This window comes from Vidua macroura, chromosome 9 (assembly GCF_024509145.1).
Source record: "Vidua macroura isolate BioBank_ID:100142 chromosome 9, ASM2450914v1, whole genome shotgun sequence".
In the NCBI taxonomy this organism is placed as follows: domain Eukaryota; kingdom Metazoa; phylum Chordata; class Aves; order Passeriformes; family Viduidae; genus Vidua; species Vidua macroura.
The window spans coordinates 13,327,273-13,346,759 of record NC_071579.1 but is presented as its reverse complement, the minus strand read 5'-3'; the positions used below and the strand labels follow the sequence as shown (position 1 = coordinate 13,346,759).

At 36.1% G+C, this 19,487-nt stretch overlaps 1 protein-coding gene across 6 annotated transcripts in view; it reads right to left on the bottom strand.

Moving 5' to 3' along the window:
- The window catches only part of COL11A1 (collagen type XI alpha 1 chain), a 132,188-nt gene that overhangs the window by 39,570 nt on the left and 73,131 nt on the right, over positions 1 to 19,487 (bottom strand). For all 6 annotated transcript variants that reach the window (XM_053984536.1, XM_053984533.1, XM_053984531.1 and 3 more), the window contains 11 exons: positions 18,389 to 18,442; positions 17,363 to 17,470; positions 14,655 to 14,708; positions 12,208 to 12,261; positions 10,009 to 10,053; positions 9,825 to 9,878; positions 9,691 to 9,735; positions 6,618 to 6,671; positions 5,711 to 5,764; positions 1,593 to 1,646; positions 547 to 654 (listed from right to left, as the gene is read on the bottom strand). In XM_053984536.1, coding sequence (XP_053840511.1) covers positions 547 to 654; positions 1,593 to 1,646; positions 5,711 to 5,764; positions 6,618 to 6,671; positions 9,691 to 9,735; positions 9,825 to 9,878; positions 10,009 to 10,053; positions 12,208 to 12,261; positions 14,655 to 14,708; positions 17,363 to 17,470; positions 18,389 to 18,442 — 684 coding nt within the window. The remainder of the gene's footprint in view (positions 1 to 546; positions 655 to 1,592; positions 1,647 to 5,710; positions 5,765 to 6,617; positions 6,672 to 9,690; positions 9,736 to 9,824; positions 9,879 to 10,008; positions 10,054 to 12,207; positions 12,262 to 14,654; positions 14,709 to 17,362; positions 17,471 to 18,388; positions 18,443 to 19,487) is intronic.

The window sequence follows — 19,487 nt, the reverse complement described above, 5'->3', positions numbered from 1 at the left end:
AAAAACACAACAACCTGTAAAAATATGTTTAAAGATACATTCAATAAAAAATTTTGACACCAAATTATAATCAAAGATTGAATAGAATTACATAGTAACTAGATACGTAATATATTTCTTGTTCCCCAATGGTAGCCAAAAATTAAGCAAAGAGTTAAATTTATTCAGTGAAATTCTACCTTTTATTCACTACTACACATCTGACTTTAAATGCCAATGTACAATTTTCTACCTTAGTGTGAATATGTCATTACTAAGTATCTCCATATTGAATGCATATTATATGCAAACAATTTTTTCTTTCACTTTTATTACAAAAATAGTAATTTTTGGCTCAAGAGAATTCTCATTATTTCAGTGGAAGCAGACATAGCTCTAAAATTGGAATCTTCCAGTCTTCCAAGACCTTCTGGGTGAAACCTGCCAATCATGATTTTAAACTGTGGGTTCTGATTTTATTCTGCATGCCTACATGATGATTTGAAATGTCACACTGTCAGCAGTTTATCTGTCCCTTCCTGTTTGTTCCCCAAAGCCACATCATACCTTAGCACCTTCTTTTCCTGCAGCACCTGGGAGGCCTTGTTCACCTGGGGGACCAGGAGGACCTGGATGGCCTCTTTCACCAATTGGTCCAGTCTCACCAGTAGGACCCTAGGCACAAAAGTACAACTTCAGTCACCTGAAGTTATTTAATGTCTTGCGGGTGTGGGAGGAAGTGGAGAGGAGCAGATTCTCAATATCCAGCTGTTATGTTACCAAACAGTGTTGCCATTGGTTAGCATACATTCCTCACCTTCCCTCCAGGCAAGGCTGACTTACAAAATATCTTTGTCCTATAAAATAAATCTTGCATTGCATTTTGCCTGCAGACACGTCTGTGCAGCTTCCAAAGAGTGAAATCCTGACCTTGTTCCTTAAGCACTGAAGCTTTAAAACACAGCGTGTATGGGAGAAGGTTATAAAAAGGACACAGGAGAGAAATCCATGTACTATTCTTGTCTTGAAACAGTTCTGTACTATTGCTTTTCTGAATAATTGGAATTGTAAGGCAGGAGAGTTGAAAGATCTCTCTTCAAATTCCCTGGCAGAAAAGTTCCACTGAGGGAATTAGCTAAAAAAGCTCTAAATGCTTGATTAAGCTGTAAATTAATAAGGTTAAATCAAATGGAATGTTGATAGTTTATCTCTCCACTATCTAAAAGTTACTGAAATTTTTTTCTCTGGCAAGAAATTCACACTTTGCATTGTTCTTTCTAAAATGTTTAATGGTAGAGAAATCTGTCTCTGACTTCTGTAAACCACCAATTTCATAATCACATAAAAACCCCCTGAAACAACAACAAACCAACAGAAAACCCAAATCAAAACATAAAACAGAATGGAAGGGTAATCCAAATATTTTCATTTTTTTGGTGGAATCACTGATGATTACTAAGTATAGCTTTCTAATATTGTCATGCAATTTTTGTTACAAAGTTAATATAACCATTAATGTGGTTCTTTTAACACAGCAAAAGCAACTGCCTTATCTATAATATAACCATTAAATGTTGGTTTCATTAAGTCAACTATGAAATGAAATTATCTACCTGAGGGCCAACAACACCACCAGGACCAGGAGGACCAGTTTTTCCTTGAAAACCCTGTAAAAAATTATAGAATATTACATTACCCTTTACAAGCTATAGAGAAATTCCATGTCACACATTCCTTCTCTTCAGGAAATAAAAAAGAGAAATCGTTTTTGTCTGTGTATGCCTAGATACAAAATGCTGATTAATCTCTCTTCCATCTCTCAGTTCCCATCTCTCTGAGGTGGTACAGCAGTAAAAATTGCTGTCAGTTTTACAGATCTCTCTAGGAGAACTTGATTAGATGAGTTTGAATGCATAAGTGATGCAGCTAAAAGACAGCTGAAAATACATTTTTACATATGTATATTATGAATCATAAAGCCTGGCATAAAAATGCTTTTTAAAGAAAGACACAGATGGACTATTAAGTTGGAAGGGCATTAAAGTGGAGGTGAGAGAAAAAGAAATTGAAAAGAAATAAAGATCCAGGGAAGGTGAAGGTTATATAGAAATGGTAGAAAAGGCAACATGAGTGCCACAAAAAGAATGAAGCTAATGAGAAATCAATGTGATGTCAAAAACAGAATAGAAGATAAAATATTTTTGAGACAATTTTTTTGAACATGTAAATTTTACATAATTTTCATTTTCTGATCAGTGGCCCAGAATTTCAGGCCAAAATTAGTCAATAATCTGAATGAGAATGTCACTTTTAAATAGCACTGTTTAATGCATCTTTGAATAATGCTAAATTATTTTTTTCAAATATTGTAGGAGTGTTAGACAGTGCATTCCTGCTGGCTGACTTTAGTGTCCTACACACTATTGCCTGCTGAACAGCCTGTGTCCGCCTCCTGCTCTGCTCACCTGTGTAAAAACAAAGAGGTCATCTGGCCCCAATTTTTTTAAATATTGGGCCCTACTCAGTTTTCCCCTGAGCAGTCTGACTGATAGTTGCCCTATTCCACGAGTTCCTGTTTGAGCTTTGCTGCCTCAATCTGATTCTGTTCCGGCTGCCAGCCAGATGTTACCAGGGCTCAGTTTGGCCCATAACTCAGGCACTCCCTCAGACCTCTGAAATGATCTGGATTTGAAAACCAGAACTACTCCAGATGGAATCCCCATGTCCCTTCCCTTACTCCTTACACAATCAAAGCTTACTCTGTGAGCCTATTATCAGGAAAGACAAAGAAAGTTGAACATCACCCACTTCCTGAAAGCACCTTGAGAAGACCTGCTAGTCCTGATTTTGCAGAATGCATTGATACTTTGTTCCTTGATGCTGATGATGGGTTCACTACCCTGCTTTCTCTCTTCTTTTACAAGCTTATCCATTCCTACAGATCCAGATTTTTAGAAGATGCAAAAAATCAATGGAGATTTCAGCAACAACTACTCAAGAAGACCTGAACCTTCCACGGCTTCATCTAAAATATTTAGCAATACAAAAATTACACTAATATCACACGTGTATGTTTTGAAGTGCCTAAGTAGCCTCTATTTTTTTGTTGTTACTTTCTGTGAAAGACAATTTAATAAAATGATAAATTGTAGCAAGAAGAAGGCCCTCAATTAATTCCAATAGATGCTACAGGTAGTGTATTTCTATTTTCTCTTTTCACAAGCATGAAGCACTAAATTCTTCCATAACAGAAGAAAATCTAGCAATTTTCACTGTTGATGCCTCCTGCCAAACTGAGATTGACATCACTGAAATTTATAATCACTTCTAAGGACAAACTGGCATAATATTGGTTTTCAGTATAAAGCTTTTTCCTACATTTATATTCCAAATTATTTATCATGATATTACTGTTCCTATGTCTACAATTTCAACAAACAGTGTCAGTTCTTCAAAGTGTATATGTCTTACTGGGGAAAAAGTTGCAGCCTCTTCTTCACCCATAGTTACCTTGGTTGCTGTCAACATGTGTTTATTATTCCATAAACAAACTGCAGAGTACAACCTGGGAATCTGGCTGTCTAATTCGTTAAGCTTGACTATGTCTCTTATCCTAATTCCCTAATTGCTGAAATGCCCATATGCACCAATGAGCTTTATAGATATGTGTCTAAATAAGAAAGATATGTGTCTAAATAAGAAAGAGAATTCTTAATACCCTTATTTACCAGTGAGTACAATGAAGTTTTCTATTTATACTTAAAAAAAAAAAAAAAACAAACAAACTTGGAGTGGGTATGTTCATCAGGAAAAGAAAGTCAACAAGCCAACTAATTGATTTAAAACCATCTGGTTTTCTACAAAAACACATACATGAGAACCCATGGGGAAAAATATTTTAAAACATAGTTTGGGCCCAAGTTTAGAAACACACAGGGCAGAAAACAATTCTAATGGAAAGCTGCATTTGCTCCTAAGTTACTCAAGATTTTTATCAGGATAACCCTACTAAACCCAAAGTGGTACAAAATTAGAGAACCATAGCACTGAGTGAATCTGAGTGACCTGGTTCAAGTTTCACACAGTAGCAGAGTCCATAGTTTCATTGTATTTTGAATATTTTGTTACAAGTTGTATCACATAATCAGAATATCTGAGGCTGGAAGGGACCTCTGGAGTCATATTTTGTCCAACTGCTCTGCTGAAACAGGGCTGCTGAGAGCTGGTTGCTCAGGAATATGTCCAAATGGCTTTTGAATACCTCAGATGGAGACTGCAGCCTCTCTGGGGACTCTGGGACAGTACTTGGTCACCCTCACATGGAGAAAGCATTTCCTGATGTTCAGATGGAACCTCCTGTGTTTCAGTTTATGTCCAGTGCCTCTTGCCACTGGGCAACATGGAAAAGAGCCTGGCTCCATCTTATTTACAGCTACCTTCAGGTATTTCTGTACTTGGGTAAGACCGGAGCCTTCTCTAGGCTGAGCAGTCCTGGCTCCATCAGCCTTTACTCACAGCAGAGATGCTGCAGTCCCTTAATCATCCCTTTCCTGGCCACTCTCCAGGAGCTCTCTCTTGTCCTGAGGAGCCCAGAGCTGGACACTGCTCCTGGCCTCAGCAGGGCTGGGCAGAAGGAAAAGATCCCCCTGCTGCAGCACAGGATTCTCTCTGCTTTCTTTGCTGTACTGGCACATTAATGGCTCATGCTCAAAGTACTAAAACTAAAGGGAAAATTGTAACTTTTTAACTGCAGTCTAAAGAACAAATTTGAGCTTCCTGCATTGTAAAGGATGCAAACAAGTGATCCTTATGGTACACAACAGTCTTTGCATCATTGCAAAGGAAAAGAACAAAGAAGGAGTCAATAATGTTTCATATACAAAAAAGCCACTAGCATTGCAAAGCATTACAGTGTGACAATGTTACAATAATAGCAGAAGAAAATAGAGATTTTCAGAGGGATGTGTTACTCCAAGCTCTGTGCTCCTCCTTCCAGCACTGGAAGTGACTCAGCAGTCACTAACAGATTTCCAGTGAAGCTGGAACCTAAAACACATTCTACATGCTGAGAAAATTTCTCAATAAATTCATTTATGGCTTTCTCTAGCTCTAAAAAATCCAAGTGAGGATTTTTATTTTATAATGGAATATGAGTAACATTCTGACACACAGAAATAGTGTGTTTTTTAAAGACAATTCAATTAAAAGTATTACATTGTATTTTTTCATTTTCATGCCAGAATTTATTAATTGTGATTCTTAGGTGAGTTACATAGTTTCAAAATTTTATTTTATTTTAATAGGTTCAATCATGCCTGATCTTCCTTTCCAAAGGTCCTGGCTTTTCATTTTTCTAGCTGTTTATCATCAATAAGACTTTTTTTTTGCTACTATTTTTGGTACATGGCATTCAGGGAGAAAACTACTGTATAGTAATTGTCTGAAAAATCTTAATTTAGATAGAGATCTGGGTATTAATCTCTTTTACTTCTATTAAATATTTAATCTCATTCTGATGTTACTAACTGGACATAGCAAAGAATAACCTCACACTTGTATCATGGGAGCAAAATAAAGCTTTCTCATGCCCCATCTATAAGAAAAGTACAGTTATGTAACCTCTTAGTGCCAGCCTCTTTTCCCTTTTCCCTGATGTCTCTATTTGTTTGGTTTTGATCACATAACCATGACCTTTAGAACAACACTAACACAGCACAGTAGATTTACTTACAGTCTCACCCCGCTGTCCGGGGTGCCCAGGCAAGCCATCTTTTCCAGGTGGACCCTGAAATTATAAAATACATAAATCAAGCAATTTCTTAGCCATCCTCAAAAAAAGTGTGCAATTAGCTGTCAGAATCTCTGCCCTCTGTTTATTTCTAGACTAATCTTTGGTAACTTTTAACTGCTCCTATATTAGCTAACTAGAACTTTAATAATATTTTTTCCTTGTGTGCTTCCTATAATGTCTTAACAATTGCTTGGAGAATGACTGCTGCCAAATGCAAATGTGTTCAAAATACATTTCTGTAAATTCAGAAATCATTTCTGTAAATTCAGAAATCCCTATACCTCCATTTTTCTTTGGTTAATGACTCAACACAAATCTAAGCATTACAGAAGTACTTGATAAAATTTCAGGTTTTGGAACTGGAAATAAAAGTAACATATGCATGGGAGAAAAAAACATCACAGGTGCTTTGTTGCTTTCGTACTGCACATGAGCAGAGGCACACCAGAAAAGCACCAAGACTGGTTCAGGGGGCAGCTCAAATGTGCTATTACTTCTACATGTAATGCTACTAATGAATGTCTCCTTCCTCTTCATTTTTGCTCAGTGAATCAATCATTCAAAGAAAATATACAGCAGCAAAGTAGCATTTTGCCTGAACTCAGTGTGTCACGTGGTCACTGGCAGGACATGCCAGACTTGCTTTGGTGCTATACTCTCAATGTTTTAAGAGCTGCACCAATGACTATGTTAAATACGTGAGCCCAAACCCTTAAAGCTCAACAAGAACATTTGTAATCTATACCTAAACTGTCCCTTACATAAATTTTCAGCTATTCACTTGAGAGGCACTCTACAAAAACTACAATTCCTGTTGTTTCACATACTTAATAAAAGAGATACTTACTGGAGGTCCCTTCGGTCCGGGGAATCCAACAGGTCCCTGAGGCCCTTGCGGTCCCTGGATTAAAGGCAACCAAGCAAGTGAAGTTTTACTCAAGCTGGACTGAAAAGTTTGTTTCAATTATAGAATACAGGAGCCCTGCAGGTAATGTCTGGATTTCGGCATAAAGCCTCAGCCACACTGTCATAAATATTGTTAGTCACAATTCACATGCACAGACACTGGAGGGATTTCCTGAAAGCAATAGTGCTTGTGTAGGAATCCAGTAAAAAAGGGAGGAAAACTACTTACCTCATGTATGTTTGCATCTTACCCCTAAAACTGTGCATAATAAAGTAGCAACTAACTCTGAATTAGAAGCACTGTTCTTCCATGTTGCATAAAACAGGGTCTTTAGTTAATAGTTTGGTCATCTTTTTAACTTTCAGTCAAATACTCATATTTGGCAATTCCTAAACCCTGTTAATATTCCAAACCAGTACAACAGTACAAAATTCCAAAAAGAATAACATTTTCAGAGTTAGCTGGGATTAATTACAGCATGTTTGCTATTATGAAAAATAGTTGAAAAATCTCATGATATATGAACATTTTATTTTTATAGTTTTGTATATATACAGATATATGGAGAGAGAAAATTTTCATGCAGCATGGTTTTACAAATTTAGCTAAAGATGATCAACTGTCTTAGTGCAGTGTAAGCACATGTACATGCATGTATGTTCACATGGAAATACCTATATCATAGATATTTACACTAAGTAGTAGCTTACATGACTCTTTTTGAAGTTGTTATCAAAAAACCCCAGAGGCCAGCTTTTAAAATTTACTGTTGTCATGCTGAAAGGTACTATGTCAGCTTATGAAAATCCTTTTTGCTCTTTAGTTTTTAGTGTACTAAGTGAAATCTTAAGAGTCTTACTCCTTTTACATGGTTCCACAGCTGAGTTATGTACCCATGCCATATTTGCAAGACTTTATCCTATTGTATTTGGTGTATGATATGTGGGTTGACCATGACATCAGCTGTCCAAGTATGTTAGAAATGCTGGTTTGATGCAGAAGACTTGAAGCAGGAGACCACATCTCCCAAATTATTCTACCCTTTTGCTCCTGGGAGTTCCATAAGCCTCATTTCTTAGAGCCCAGGCTTGCAGAGCACAGCTGCCTCCTGTAGTGGGCAAAGTAGTGCACAAATGTAGCTGGGGAGAGGATACCTTTGGCCCAGCCTGGGAGAATTCGATCTTAAATGAATTTTATTCCAGGCCAGACTTCTATTATACTGAAATGCTAAATCTGAATCAATTAAGAAATGCTAGGCGAAGGGAGAAATCTTTGTGATCTTACTGCCCATGCATTTTTTTTCCAAAAGATGTACAAGTCTGTTTCTGAACACATCATAACCCACAAATACTCTCCATAGGGGGGTTTGAGTCATTTTTCAATATTCTATGTCTGTGAGCAAATTAACTTTCCTCATTTGTTGCTGGGTATAACATAAAGCTTCAAAAAAAAAGTGGAGCTTTATAGAGAAAAACTAATAAAATTGACTCAGCTACAAAATACCTGAATGAAATTGGACAGTCTCAGAAACTGGCTTACAGGAACACAACTTGAGGTTTCACATTTAAATGCACCTTCTTTCTCAACAATTTCCCCTGTTCTCAAGCTTTAGGCTTTCTAAGGAAAAACTTCACATTTTTCTTTTCGTTCACAATATGGCTTGCAAGTTTCAAGTCAGTGGACTGATGGATTATGTGAGAAAAAGCACTAGAATAATAACAGCATGCTATCAAAATTACACTTTCATTCTTGTTATTAAATTTCATTTTAACAGTAGCTACACAGGATAGATTATTTATTATTTTCATGTGTGGTAGCTGAAATAGTCTCAGAGGAGTAGAAATGACAGTTTTATTTTTTGGCTGACACCCCTCTTGGGAAGCAAATAGATACATCACACTTATATTACACAAGTGATGAGAAACATGGTGCTATATCATTCCTCATCTCTTTGCTTTCATCAGTTTCTCTCCAGGGATGCCTTCATCTTGGATTGATCTGCTCATTGTTTTAGTACCCCCACAACTTCTCTCCCTTGCAAACTCTTGGAGCTGTCAGAAAACTGCTCTTCCACGAGGATCTGCTCTTCCCCTTCTGGTAGGCTGCCTCTGATCCTCCTCAGTGTACATTTCCTCTCTTGATCTGTGCCTCGTTCTCTTCATCCCACACCCTAGCTAATGCCAAAAAAAGTGACATTATGGAGCTGGGGAAAATGGACAAGGAGCTCCTTCCTGAAGAATAACATTCCTACAGAACACTGGGACCTTGCTGTGGATACTGGGAGAAGAGCTTTAGGCTTCCTGTATGAAAAAGGTTAGCAGTTTAATGAAATATGACTACAAAAGAAAAGTTTAAGCTTTGCAAAAATGCTTTGGCAGAAAGCTCATCCACTTAAACTGACTTGGTTTTCAAGTGCTGCCATTACAAAAATGATTTATTAATACTCTTTTTTCTTTACAGTGCTGTACAATGAGCTGCATAGTGGATTTGGGTATTGATTGTTAAGATAATAGCAAGCAGAAAGTGTTGTTTTAGAGAGAACAATGGGATTTCTGAAGCACGAAAGTGAAAATAGGTTGAAGGGAATTCTTAGCTGATCGGAACAAAAAAACTCAGCTGCTTCAAAAAAGGATCTTCTTGATGTGACTTGAGTGTTTGCTAATCCAATGAACAGGCAGTAAGCTGCAGTAAGTGAGGAATTCTGAAGAGCCCTAGGCTGTGAGTAACCTGTAATTCACAGGACTGTATACAAAGCACATGGATGTAACACAAAGTGTGTATGTACTCTCTGTGTCCTATGTATACAAAACTGAGATACAGCTGGAAGAAGCTTTCAGCAAACTTCAGCCACCCCATTCATAACTTTATGAAAAGCATCACTGAAACTGAGGTTTTGTTAGTTCTGGTTACCCTGGTCAAAGTAGCACAGAGATATGAGAAGGAGAACTGAAAATACAATAAATCACACTTCAATATAGTGAGAAAAACATGTAGAAAGATGGCTTTCACAAACCCTTTCGCCTGGTGGGCCAGGAGGACCATCATTGCCTGAAGTGCCCTGGAAAGGAAAGACAGTATGTTCAAGGCTTTACATTTATTTAAAAGAAACAGCCCAGAGCCAACCTATAGAGTGTGCTTGACAATTACCTTTGGACCTGGTTTACCAGTGGGACCTCTGGGACCTCTTGAGCCTCTTGGACCCTGTCAATTGAACACAGATGCACTTGTTGATAAATACTGGATATTATAATCTAATAAAAGTAATTCTTCACAGTATAGTGGATGCAATTTACACAGGGAAGCTTCTAAATTGCAAATCAAAAGAACTTACTGTTGGTCCTCGCTGTCCTCTGGGGCCTGGTTTGCCATGCAACCCCTGGAAAGAAAAGTTCACAGAAATCATCTTAGCAGGTGCTCTATTTGTGAGATAAAGTTTTTTTTTACTGAAGTGGAGGCGGAGAGCAACTCCCTTAAGTTTAAATGTTATTTCACCTTTAACAATGTACTTTGCATTTCAATTTACAGAATCGTGGTCCTTGATAAAATTGGTTATCTTTCTGAGTTCACTGGGACTTGAGGCTAAATGCACTACATTTGCCTGAGAGTCAGATTCTGTCAGAGGCATTAGAACATTTTAAATCACATTAAAACAGTATTGAAGGTGGCACACAACTAGCTGAGTCCCTCTGTAGCAGTCTAAAGGACTTGGCATTGTGAACAGCCTTAAAAACAAAGTTCCCAGGTTCCTGTGGACAGCTCCACAGGTTAATAGAGAAAAGAAAGGGCAAGCCTCTCTTCATTTATAACAGATATGGGCACTGTAATACCTACCATAATTATGCACACTTAACAGAGATTCAGAACTTGCCAGAGTACCAGTCCTTAATTTTTTGCTTTAATACATCTCCTTATCATGCTGAACATGATTTTTTCTTTAGGCTCTGCACTGGAATTGCTGTGTGTGTAATGCAAAGAACCTTAAAATTCAAGGAAGTATTTTTTGGGTAGAGAAAGGAACCTGATGGCTGGTACTTTTGAATCTCTGAGGTAAACAAACCAGCAACAAAAAAATAATCAGAGATGCTTTAGCACAAAACTTCCTTTTATCAGAATTCAATTAAATGCATTCACCTGTTTTCTTGGCAGGATTCCCCCCCCCCCCCCCCCCCCGCCCTTTTTCTTTTAACTGTTGGTTTTATTTCACTTATCAGAATAAAATTTATGTGTTGTTTTTGAAATGTTACTCAGCCTGTAATCTTCTCAAGGACAGGGACTGTTTTTCCTAGTACCTGTATGTGTGGTAGCATAAAACACCATGATAACCCTTTAGGCAAGATTAACAATAATATCTGATTCTCATTACAAAACCTGCAGTTATGGGCTCATTGATGATCAGCATAATATTTCAATGTACCAGCAGTTTGATGGTATTAATTATGTGGTTAATACCCTAGCTGAACTTAAAGCTTTATGAAGGCCTGAAAACAGATAAATATAGTAAGATTTTCATAATTTTAAGCCTCCTGGTTGATTCTATCTTTTTTTTTTTCAATACACTGCCTTTATTAGCAGTTGCCTCATTTATTCACAACATGAAATGAGCATTGCTTTGTTGCTTGTGCCTGTACAGAACAACACATCTTTTTCTTAGCTAAAATGATCCAAGAACAATTTAAACCATACATTTGCATAAGTAATGCAAATGCTATTGGATTTCATACATTTAATCTTAAAATAATGAATTTCTGCTTTAATAATAATAATATATATTACCTGTTTGACTTGATGTTGCTATCAGCTATGAATTCTGACTCATCTCTTAATTTCACCATCTCTCTAACATACCCTGCTATATTCAAATGAATTTTAGAGACAACAGCACAGTGACCTTCTTTCTAATCTATTTTTAATTGTTATAATTGGAGGAATATGCAAAACACATTTCCCCTCACCTGCTTCAAGCAAACAAAGCAGCAGAAGATGTAATTTTACATTTTTTAAAATACATGTAATAGTACACATTCTTCATCTTGCCTGGTATATTTTGCCTTTTTGAAACTAAGCCTAAAAAAAAAACCCTTGTGGCAAGTCAGAATATTTATGAAATACAAGTTGAATTTCCTTGAGGGTAAATTGCATGGTAGCAGGATAATTCATGGGATACAGGAAAACAGTTCTTGCCAACTCACTCAGCTATACTGTCCAAAGAAAAAAAAAAAAAACAACAAAAAAACAAAAACAAACAAACAAAAAAAAAACAAACCCTAGCCCTTCAGCAAAGGTGATTTTTATTCTCTTTTTCAAATTATATAATTAAGGCAGTATGTGCAGCAAGAAAGTGTGCAAGTTCTTAAAGAATTGCAAATAGTGCCTCAGTATGTCCTGTTTTACATAGAGGTCTATCTTGAATGTGAAAAGTCTGTTTTTTATCATTATTTAGATAGTAACTTGTATCCTTAGGTTTCAGTCTTTTCCCCCAGCTCTGAATTTTAAAAGCTAATAAAGTGTTATGCAAGAAAAATTATCATACCCTTGCACCTTTCTCTCCATTGGCACCTGGAAATCCTGGGAAACCAGTTGAGCCCTATGTAAGAAATCAATGCAAATGTCAGAGGATATCAAGAGCGAAACAGTGGTAGAGCCACCATTTAATAGACACATAAAGCACAACTCCAAATTCATGTACATTGTACATGGCAAACTTGCAACTGTGACAGCTGTAAATAAACTTACCATAATGCCTCAAGTCCAGAAAGCATTAAAAAAAAAAAAAAAATCAATGTATAGAATTGACATTATTTGTCATCTTATTAGACAAAAATCTTAGTGGCAAATAAAATGCATATAACAGAAACCTAAAATATAATTTCTTGGTGCTCTTTGAAATGAACTGTTTTCTTTTTTTCCCCTTGTTCTTACTTCTGTTTTTCCTCTAATGAATCTTGTTTTACATAACCATTCCAATTATCCATAAAAGTATTAGGGGCAGTACAACTTCACTAACACAGATTCTAATGAAACCCTTACTGATATTGACTGGACACGGAAAAGTAATATTTTTTTTCCTTCCCTTTCCTTATATATTCCTTTTTCTTTCATTTCCTTTCTTACTTTTTAATTCTTCACTAGTTATAACTTTATATAAGAATCAAACTAAAAGTTCTAGTCTGTGAAGCCCAAGCATGTTCTTTAAAATTAAAAGGCTGGAAAAAATCCAGACCAAATGATGGGACACTAGTAGTCATGACGTGGTTGTAAATATCTTACATGTACAGTAGTTTTTGCAACTGTGCTAATCAAGAGGGACTGGATTAGAGAAAAATAAAAATTATCAGATAAAGGCAGTACTCTAAAAACAATTCTTAGAAAAAAACTTAATGAAAAGCAAGTAAGTATCAACAAAAAGAGTGATGCCAACTTTCTTGACAATATTAGGACAAGATTTCCTATTTGCTTTACATAGCTAACATATTTTTCTGCTGCTTTTTTCTGACTCCCTCATGTTAATTTTAACTGGCCTGTGACTCATTTTCCAAAGAAGTCTCTAGTGAATTATCTATTGTAGCTGTCATTAGCCTTTCTTGGAAATTTAAGCAAAAAGTTGGAAGAGCAACAGTGAATGCAACTTGAGAACTATTTTCAATTTTAATGTGATAAAAATTTAATGCAAGGAAGTTCCTGATCAAGTCCTTGTTGAGAAAAGAATCAATCAAATTTTATTTGAAATGTTACATCATTTTTGTTCTTAGAACTGAATAATGTAAAACTCTTGTCTTAGATTTTTCAAAGGACAATTCCAAAAGAGAACAATGAGACTAAAATCTTAGACATTCTGAGGTAAGAAGCTGAAGCCAAAACCCCTGTGTATTTCAAGGTGAATAGCTTTCATGAGTACTTTCCATAGATAGTTTTAATATTTTTCACTAATGCAATGTTCAGTGAATAAGCATTCTCCAGACAGTCCATTCACTTGACTAAAAAGGGTTGAAGTATAGGACAGAGTCAGAAAAACACTTTGCCAGTCAGGAAGTTATACTTCATCCAAAACCCCCCATAATTTCAAATTTGGAAATAAAAATAAATCCAAAGAAGAGTAGAACTGAGGATTTTACTGCAGGTTGATTTTTCAGATGTATAGGAGTGGTAAGGGATTCTTGTGATATTTACCTAGATGGGAATTCTTTGAGAAGGGCTAGAGCTACAATGTCTCCCTAATGGTCTCCTCTACACAGTGAAATGTCTGTGGAACTATGCTTTTATTCCATCTTTTTTCTTTCTAATCTCAGAAAAGAGATCCTGCAATTAATTTAACATGCCATTTCCTAAAGGTGGGTTAAGATGAACTTGATACAAATTTGCTTCATAAAAATGAAGCCACCAGAAGCCCCCGTGTGGTTTTCTATTGCAATCCAAATATGCAAAGTAACTGAAAGAAAAATATAAGCACTTAAATTAACTAAGGATTGTATTTTGTCATGTTTGTCTTCAAAGAAACTAAAGGAAAACATGAGGAAAACTTGTAAATTATACATTTCAAAGTAATATGGTTCATTCCATGGAAGAAGTAATAATCACACAAATGGAATCCCTGCACCACACTGAAAATTCCCATCACTATCAGCATCCATTTATTCAATATAGTGTCTAGTCTCTTTCAAGAATGTCAGCAATTCCTTCATTTTGCAATTGTTAGTGCATGCATGTTTTGTGCAGTCTGATGCTGGCACAATACAACTTAGGAGAAGATGCTAAAGGGTACTATATTAAGAAGAGTTAAGAGGTAGTGCTCCATAAAGAGCTTGACCTAAGGGTCACACTGTAGAACATTTTACTTCAGAATATGACTGTCAAAAAAGAAAATGAGAAAAATGGCCCTTTCTTTGATATCCACACCCTGCTTCCCCAAACACAGAAATTAAATAAGTGCCATTGTGACCAGTGTCAAAACACTCAATATACAGCTCATTTACAGCTCACCTTTGGACCTTGTCTTCCTGGATATCCTGGCAGTCCAGGTACACCAAGCTTGCCCTGCAACAAGAAGGCAGTGTTAAATTTTGTTGTATCCTCCTTTGTAGTTTAGCAAGCTTCTGTACAAAAACATTTTTCCACAACATGGATGATACTCCCTGGAATATAATATAAAATGAAATAAATTTCTCATTTTTATAATTAATCACCAGTGGGCTTAGTGCCCCAAACTTAAACGAAAATCCTACTCCAGTTAATGAATCCAAAGAAACCAATACCTTGAAGGTTTTTTCTTCCATGAAGTGCTGTGCAGTTCATTGTTGTTGAGATCATTAAACAACAACTATTCTCTAAAAAATCAGGGTGTTAATGGGTTTAAGTGAGAAGAAATTACTTTTAATTTATACTATGTGATGGCTGACTTTCATGAATAGGCATTTGAAGAATCAATTCTTTTCTTGAATACTTCTAAACTGAGACTATGATAAATTATACTCCACTGATTATTTGCTGACAATGGATTTGTCAACAACCATTACCAGCTCGCTGTGTTCAGAAAAGACTGATCAGCACTGACATCAGCCATTCCCAGAAATGAAATATAGTACCCTACTCCATTGAGTTGGTCTCTTTAGACCTCTAGAGGATGAGTGATGGTTTGCCACTTTCAAAGGCAAGGAAAAGCAGATTCAGACTTTGAAAGATGGGAACTCTGGGGCAGAATTTCTCTGTGTTCTAGAATATCAAGTTCTGGAGAAGATCTCAATGGAAAAGATGACTGTAAAGTACCATACGGCACTCTGCAGTAACCACAGATAACGTAAAATAAGAAGGAGAGACTTGCATGGGGAAGGAAATTTTCCCAGAAATGTCTATTGGTAAAAAATACAGCATATAAATAAATATGTTGAGTATTATCATATTCATGTAAGCACGTGTGTCTGGTGAGATATTATTGAGAACAATTTTTACATTTAAGAAACTTATACTTATACTTATATATTAAGAAACTATACTTATAATGCTGCCTGTTATTTGCCATCCTGAAACAAGCTGCATACATTGCAATGATATAAATGTTTTGCAAGCATGACAGCACATCAGACTCTTGCCAGATTCAGTGAAAGTTTTGTCCCTGATTTTTTGAGTCAGCAAGCCCAGTTGCCTAGGTTGTGAGTATGAATACAGATTTTTTTATTATGAGCTCATTTCTGATATGTTCCTAATTTTTTTGGCACCCTACTTGAGATTTCATTGACCAAGAAAATCCAGCTTTATACCTACTTGGTAAATAGAGTTTTCTTATCATAGAATCAGAACACAGAGAATAAGAACTACTGCAGTAATTTCATTACTTTTCTTACAATAATAGTACCTTTGCATTAAATACGTCATATGCATTTAATTTAACAAAGGAACAAGACATTTATATCTGCTCTTAGAGACTTTCCAAATGCTGTGGGAAGACCTAAAACTTCACAACAACTATTCCAGTTTTTGCACTAAAATAAATACTACAGGACCAGCACCAAAGAATTCCTCTCTGACCCATTCCATTCTGGCCAAGTATCCATAGAATATCCACAGAAGATGTGCACCTTCCAGTGGGCAAGAAAAGCTGTAAATATTTGTAGGAAAGGGAAAACCGTGGGTCTAAAATTCCAAGACCAGCTAATAGTGTTATCAACACCAACATTTTTTTCAAATATCTTCTGATACTTAGGGCTTCATATTCTTGACTTGTAAACTGTGAGAGTCCCAAATATGTAACAGAGAAGAATAAATGGTTGATAACCTATATTCATAGCAAGTAATTTGAATAAGAAGAACTAAAAATAACTCAAATTTTAATTTCAAATCTACCAACTATTTAAAAAAAAGGTTTGTTTTGTTTTGATTTGGTTTATGCACCCTCCATCCTATTTTTTTTCAAGAGAGAACTAGAATTGAAGCTATAGTTCACCAAAAAAATTAAAGGGAAATATTTTCACCAGCATCTTCTCATTTAAGTGATATATGTTTACACTTATATGTATGTAGCATATACATTTTTGAACCATAATTTTATGCTGTTTTATATTATCAAACTTCTCCTGTTATTTATATAACCACTGCTGAAATCACCTTTCCTTTCTGACAGTACCCACACACACATTTCTCAGCCTCCTTTCCGTCCCTTATACGAAACTTAAATGGTTATTATTGAAGCCAGGATTCTACAGAGATTTGTACCTTGTGCTTGGTTTCTCTTTTTTCACCATCCTTTTATCAGTCCTCCCTCTTATCACCCTCTTTCCCTTTTGCCAACCTTATTTTGGATATGTATTCAGGAAATGTTTTCCATTTTAAAAAAATTCCAAGTCATTTGTTGTAATATGACTCCATATGAATTCACTCTTCAGCAGCACCTTTATCCTCCTTTGTGCCCAGCTATTTTATTTGTGTTGTGTTTTCCACAGCTGGCATGCACTGTATATAATTAGGGAAAAGAATGGAGTTGCCTTATGTACTGGTGGAGTACTGCAATGCCTCTTTGCATACTTACGAGATAAGGATTCTCAATCCTTGATCAGATGGGAACCCCAGTGGTCTGCTGCAGTAGTGTCACAGAAAGATTTTGCAGACCTGAAGGCTTGTTCTTCAGTGATGGAGATTATGGTTTCCATCTATGTTATTAGGCAATGGCATGTTTATGTTGATTTCTGGCTACTGACCTTTTCCCCAGCTGGACCAGCAGCACCTGGGTCCCCAGATGGACCCGCTCGACCTTTTGGACCTTCTGGGCCATCTTCTCCTCGTGGACCTGGCTGACCAATTTCTCCCTAAATATAAACATGGAACAATATTCACGCATATATTGGAAAGATTCCCTACAATTACTTGAAAATAAATTTGTAGTAAATCTAAACAGAGAATAGAATCATACAATAGGTTGGGTTGGAAGGAACCTTTAAATGTCATCCAGGCTTCCTGCAGTGCACAGGGACATCTCCAAATAGATCAGGTTGCTGTAAGCCCTGTCCAGTTTCCTACTAGGAAAATATCACTACTTCTGTTCATGACATAAATTCAAATATATAAAAACTAGACAGTGAATATCACTTTCAGAGTGTTAAAGTCTAGTTGCCTTGCTTGAAGATAGCTGCATTTGGAAACTGTATTCTTATTTTTCCTTTCCTAAATTTTTAGAAGGCACCCTGGCAGTCCATAGGAAGAAAATTGTCTTTATCCAAGTACTTATATGGCTACCATCTTCACAGTTCTTTATGTATATTGACTACAGATATAGGCCAGGAGCCTCTTACGAAAAGGTTTTTTACAACCTCCACAACACTTCCTATAAAAGGAAGCAATTGCTCATTGGGTTAAATAAACAGCATTTTGGCAGAGACGTGCAAAATGCTGGGCTGGAATGGAAATATCTTTATTCTACATAGAAAACCTTTCCTCGGGCAAATACTGGAGGTCTTGGAATCCGGGAAAGACAATTCCATAGGAAGAAGCTCAGTGAAAAGGATATTCAAGACTGACATTCTCTTCCTTTTTATGATTGTGCCATTTTTGTTTCAGAAGAACCATATCTCTGGACCGAATTTGTGCATGCACAAGGAATAGAAATATTTTTAAAAACTAGCCTTTATTTTATGTTTGGTTTAAGTATATTTATTAACTTCAGTGATCCTTTCAAAACAGTAAAATTTAAACTTTTAAGAATATATGGGCTATGAACAAATGCTTACCCGATCACCTTTAAGACCCATGTCACCTTTAAATCCTGGAAAACCATCTTCACCCTAAAAAAGGCAGAAACACATGTAAAGACTTAGTAATATGGAGGAATGTTTTTTTTTTTTTCCTGCAAAAAAAGTAAGAAAATAAACTCACAACAGATTAAAATAACCTGTGTAGATAAAGTGGGAACTTCAGACACAAGAAAATCCAATCTGGCTACTACTGCTTTATAGAAAATACACCAGTGCACTACATAAAATGAATTTTTAGTTTGAAAATACTTAATACCAGTTGTTCAAAAATCTATTTAAAGGTAGAAAAAATGTCATTCTGTTTTAATATTAATTGTCTTGCAAAGTCCTTTCTTAACTCCTGTTTTTGATTATAATTATTTTTAATAGTCATCCATTCAATTAAATTAAAAAATTGGTGACAAATAAATCAGCATTTTTCTTTTGATATCAGAATTTCCTTCTTAAGTAGTTTTTAAATCTAGTTCCTTAACAGAATCATGAAAGGAATCAAAAAGTTGACTTCTTGTAACATCTTAATAAACTGACACAAAACCCAAACATAATAATGCTTATAACTTAAAAGAAGCAGTGATCTCTATGCAGCAGTTTGATATCCAGCAATGCTCAGCCCAGCCTACTCTCATTGGCTGAAGTGATTGAAAGAAAGTAGAAATAAAATAAGCATTGACACTGAATCCAAATAGAGTGGTAAAACAGGTGCACATTATTGCTATTTCTAATAAAAATTATTTATTTGCTGCCTAGCAAATTCTGGCAAAGAATCTACTCCAAGCAATTTAATTGGTCAACATTAAATTGTTAATTTAATGTTGAAGTACAAGCACAGTACTCAGACAAATTTTATTTGCACGTGTATGAGTTCAGACACAAGCAGAAATCTCCAGATGTGTTCAGCAGAGTTGTTGTCTTGCTCCACCATAAACTGATCAGTTTTTGGTTCTCTCTTTCTGAAGTTTAATAAGTCCAAGTGCCAAGTCCTGCATTTTGGCCACAATAACCCCCTGCAATGCTCTAGGCTGGGAACGGTGTGGCTGGACGGTGCCCGGGCAGAAAGGGACCTGGGGGCACTGGT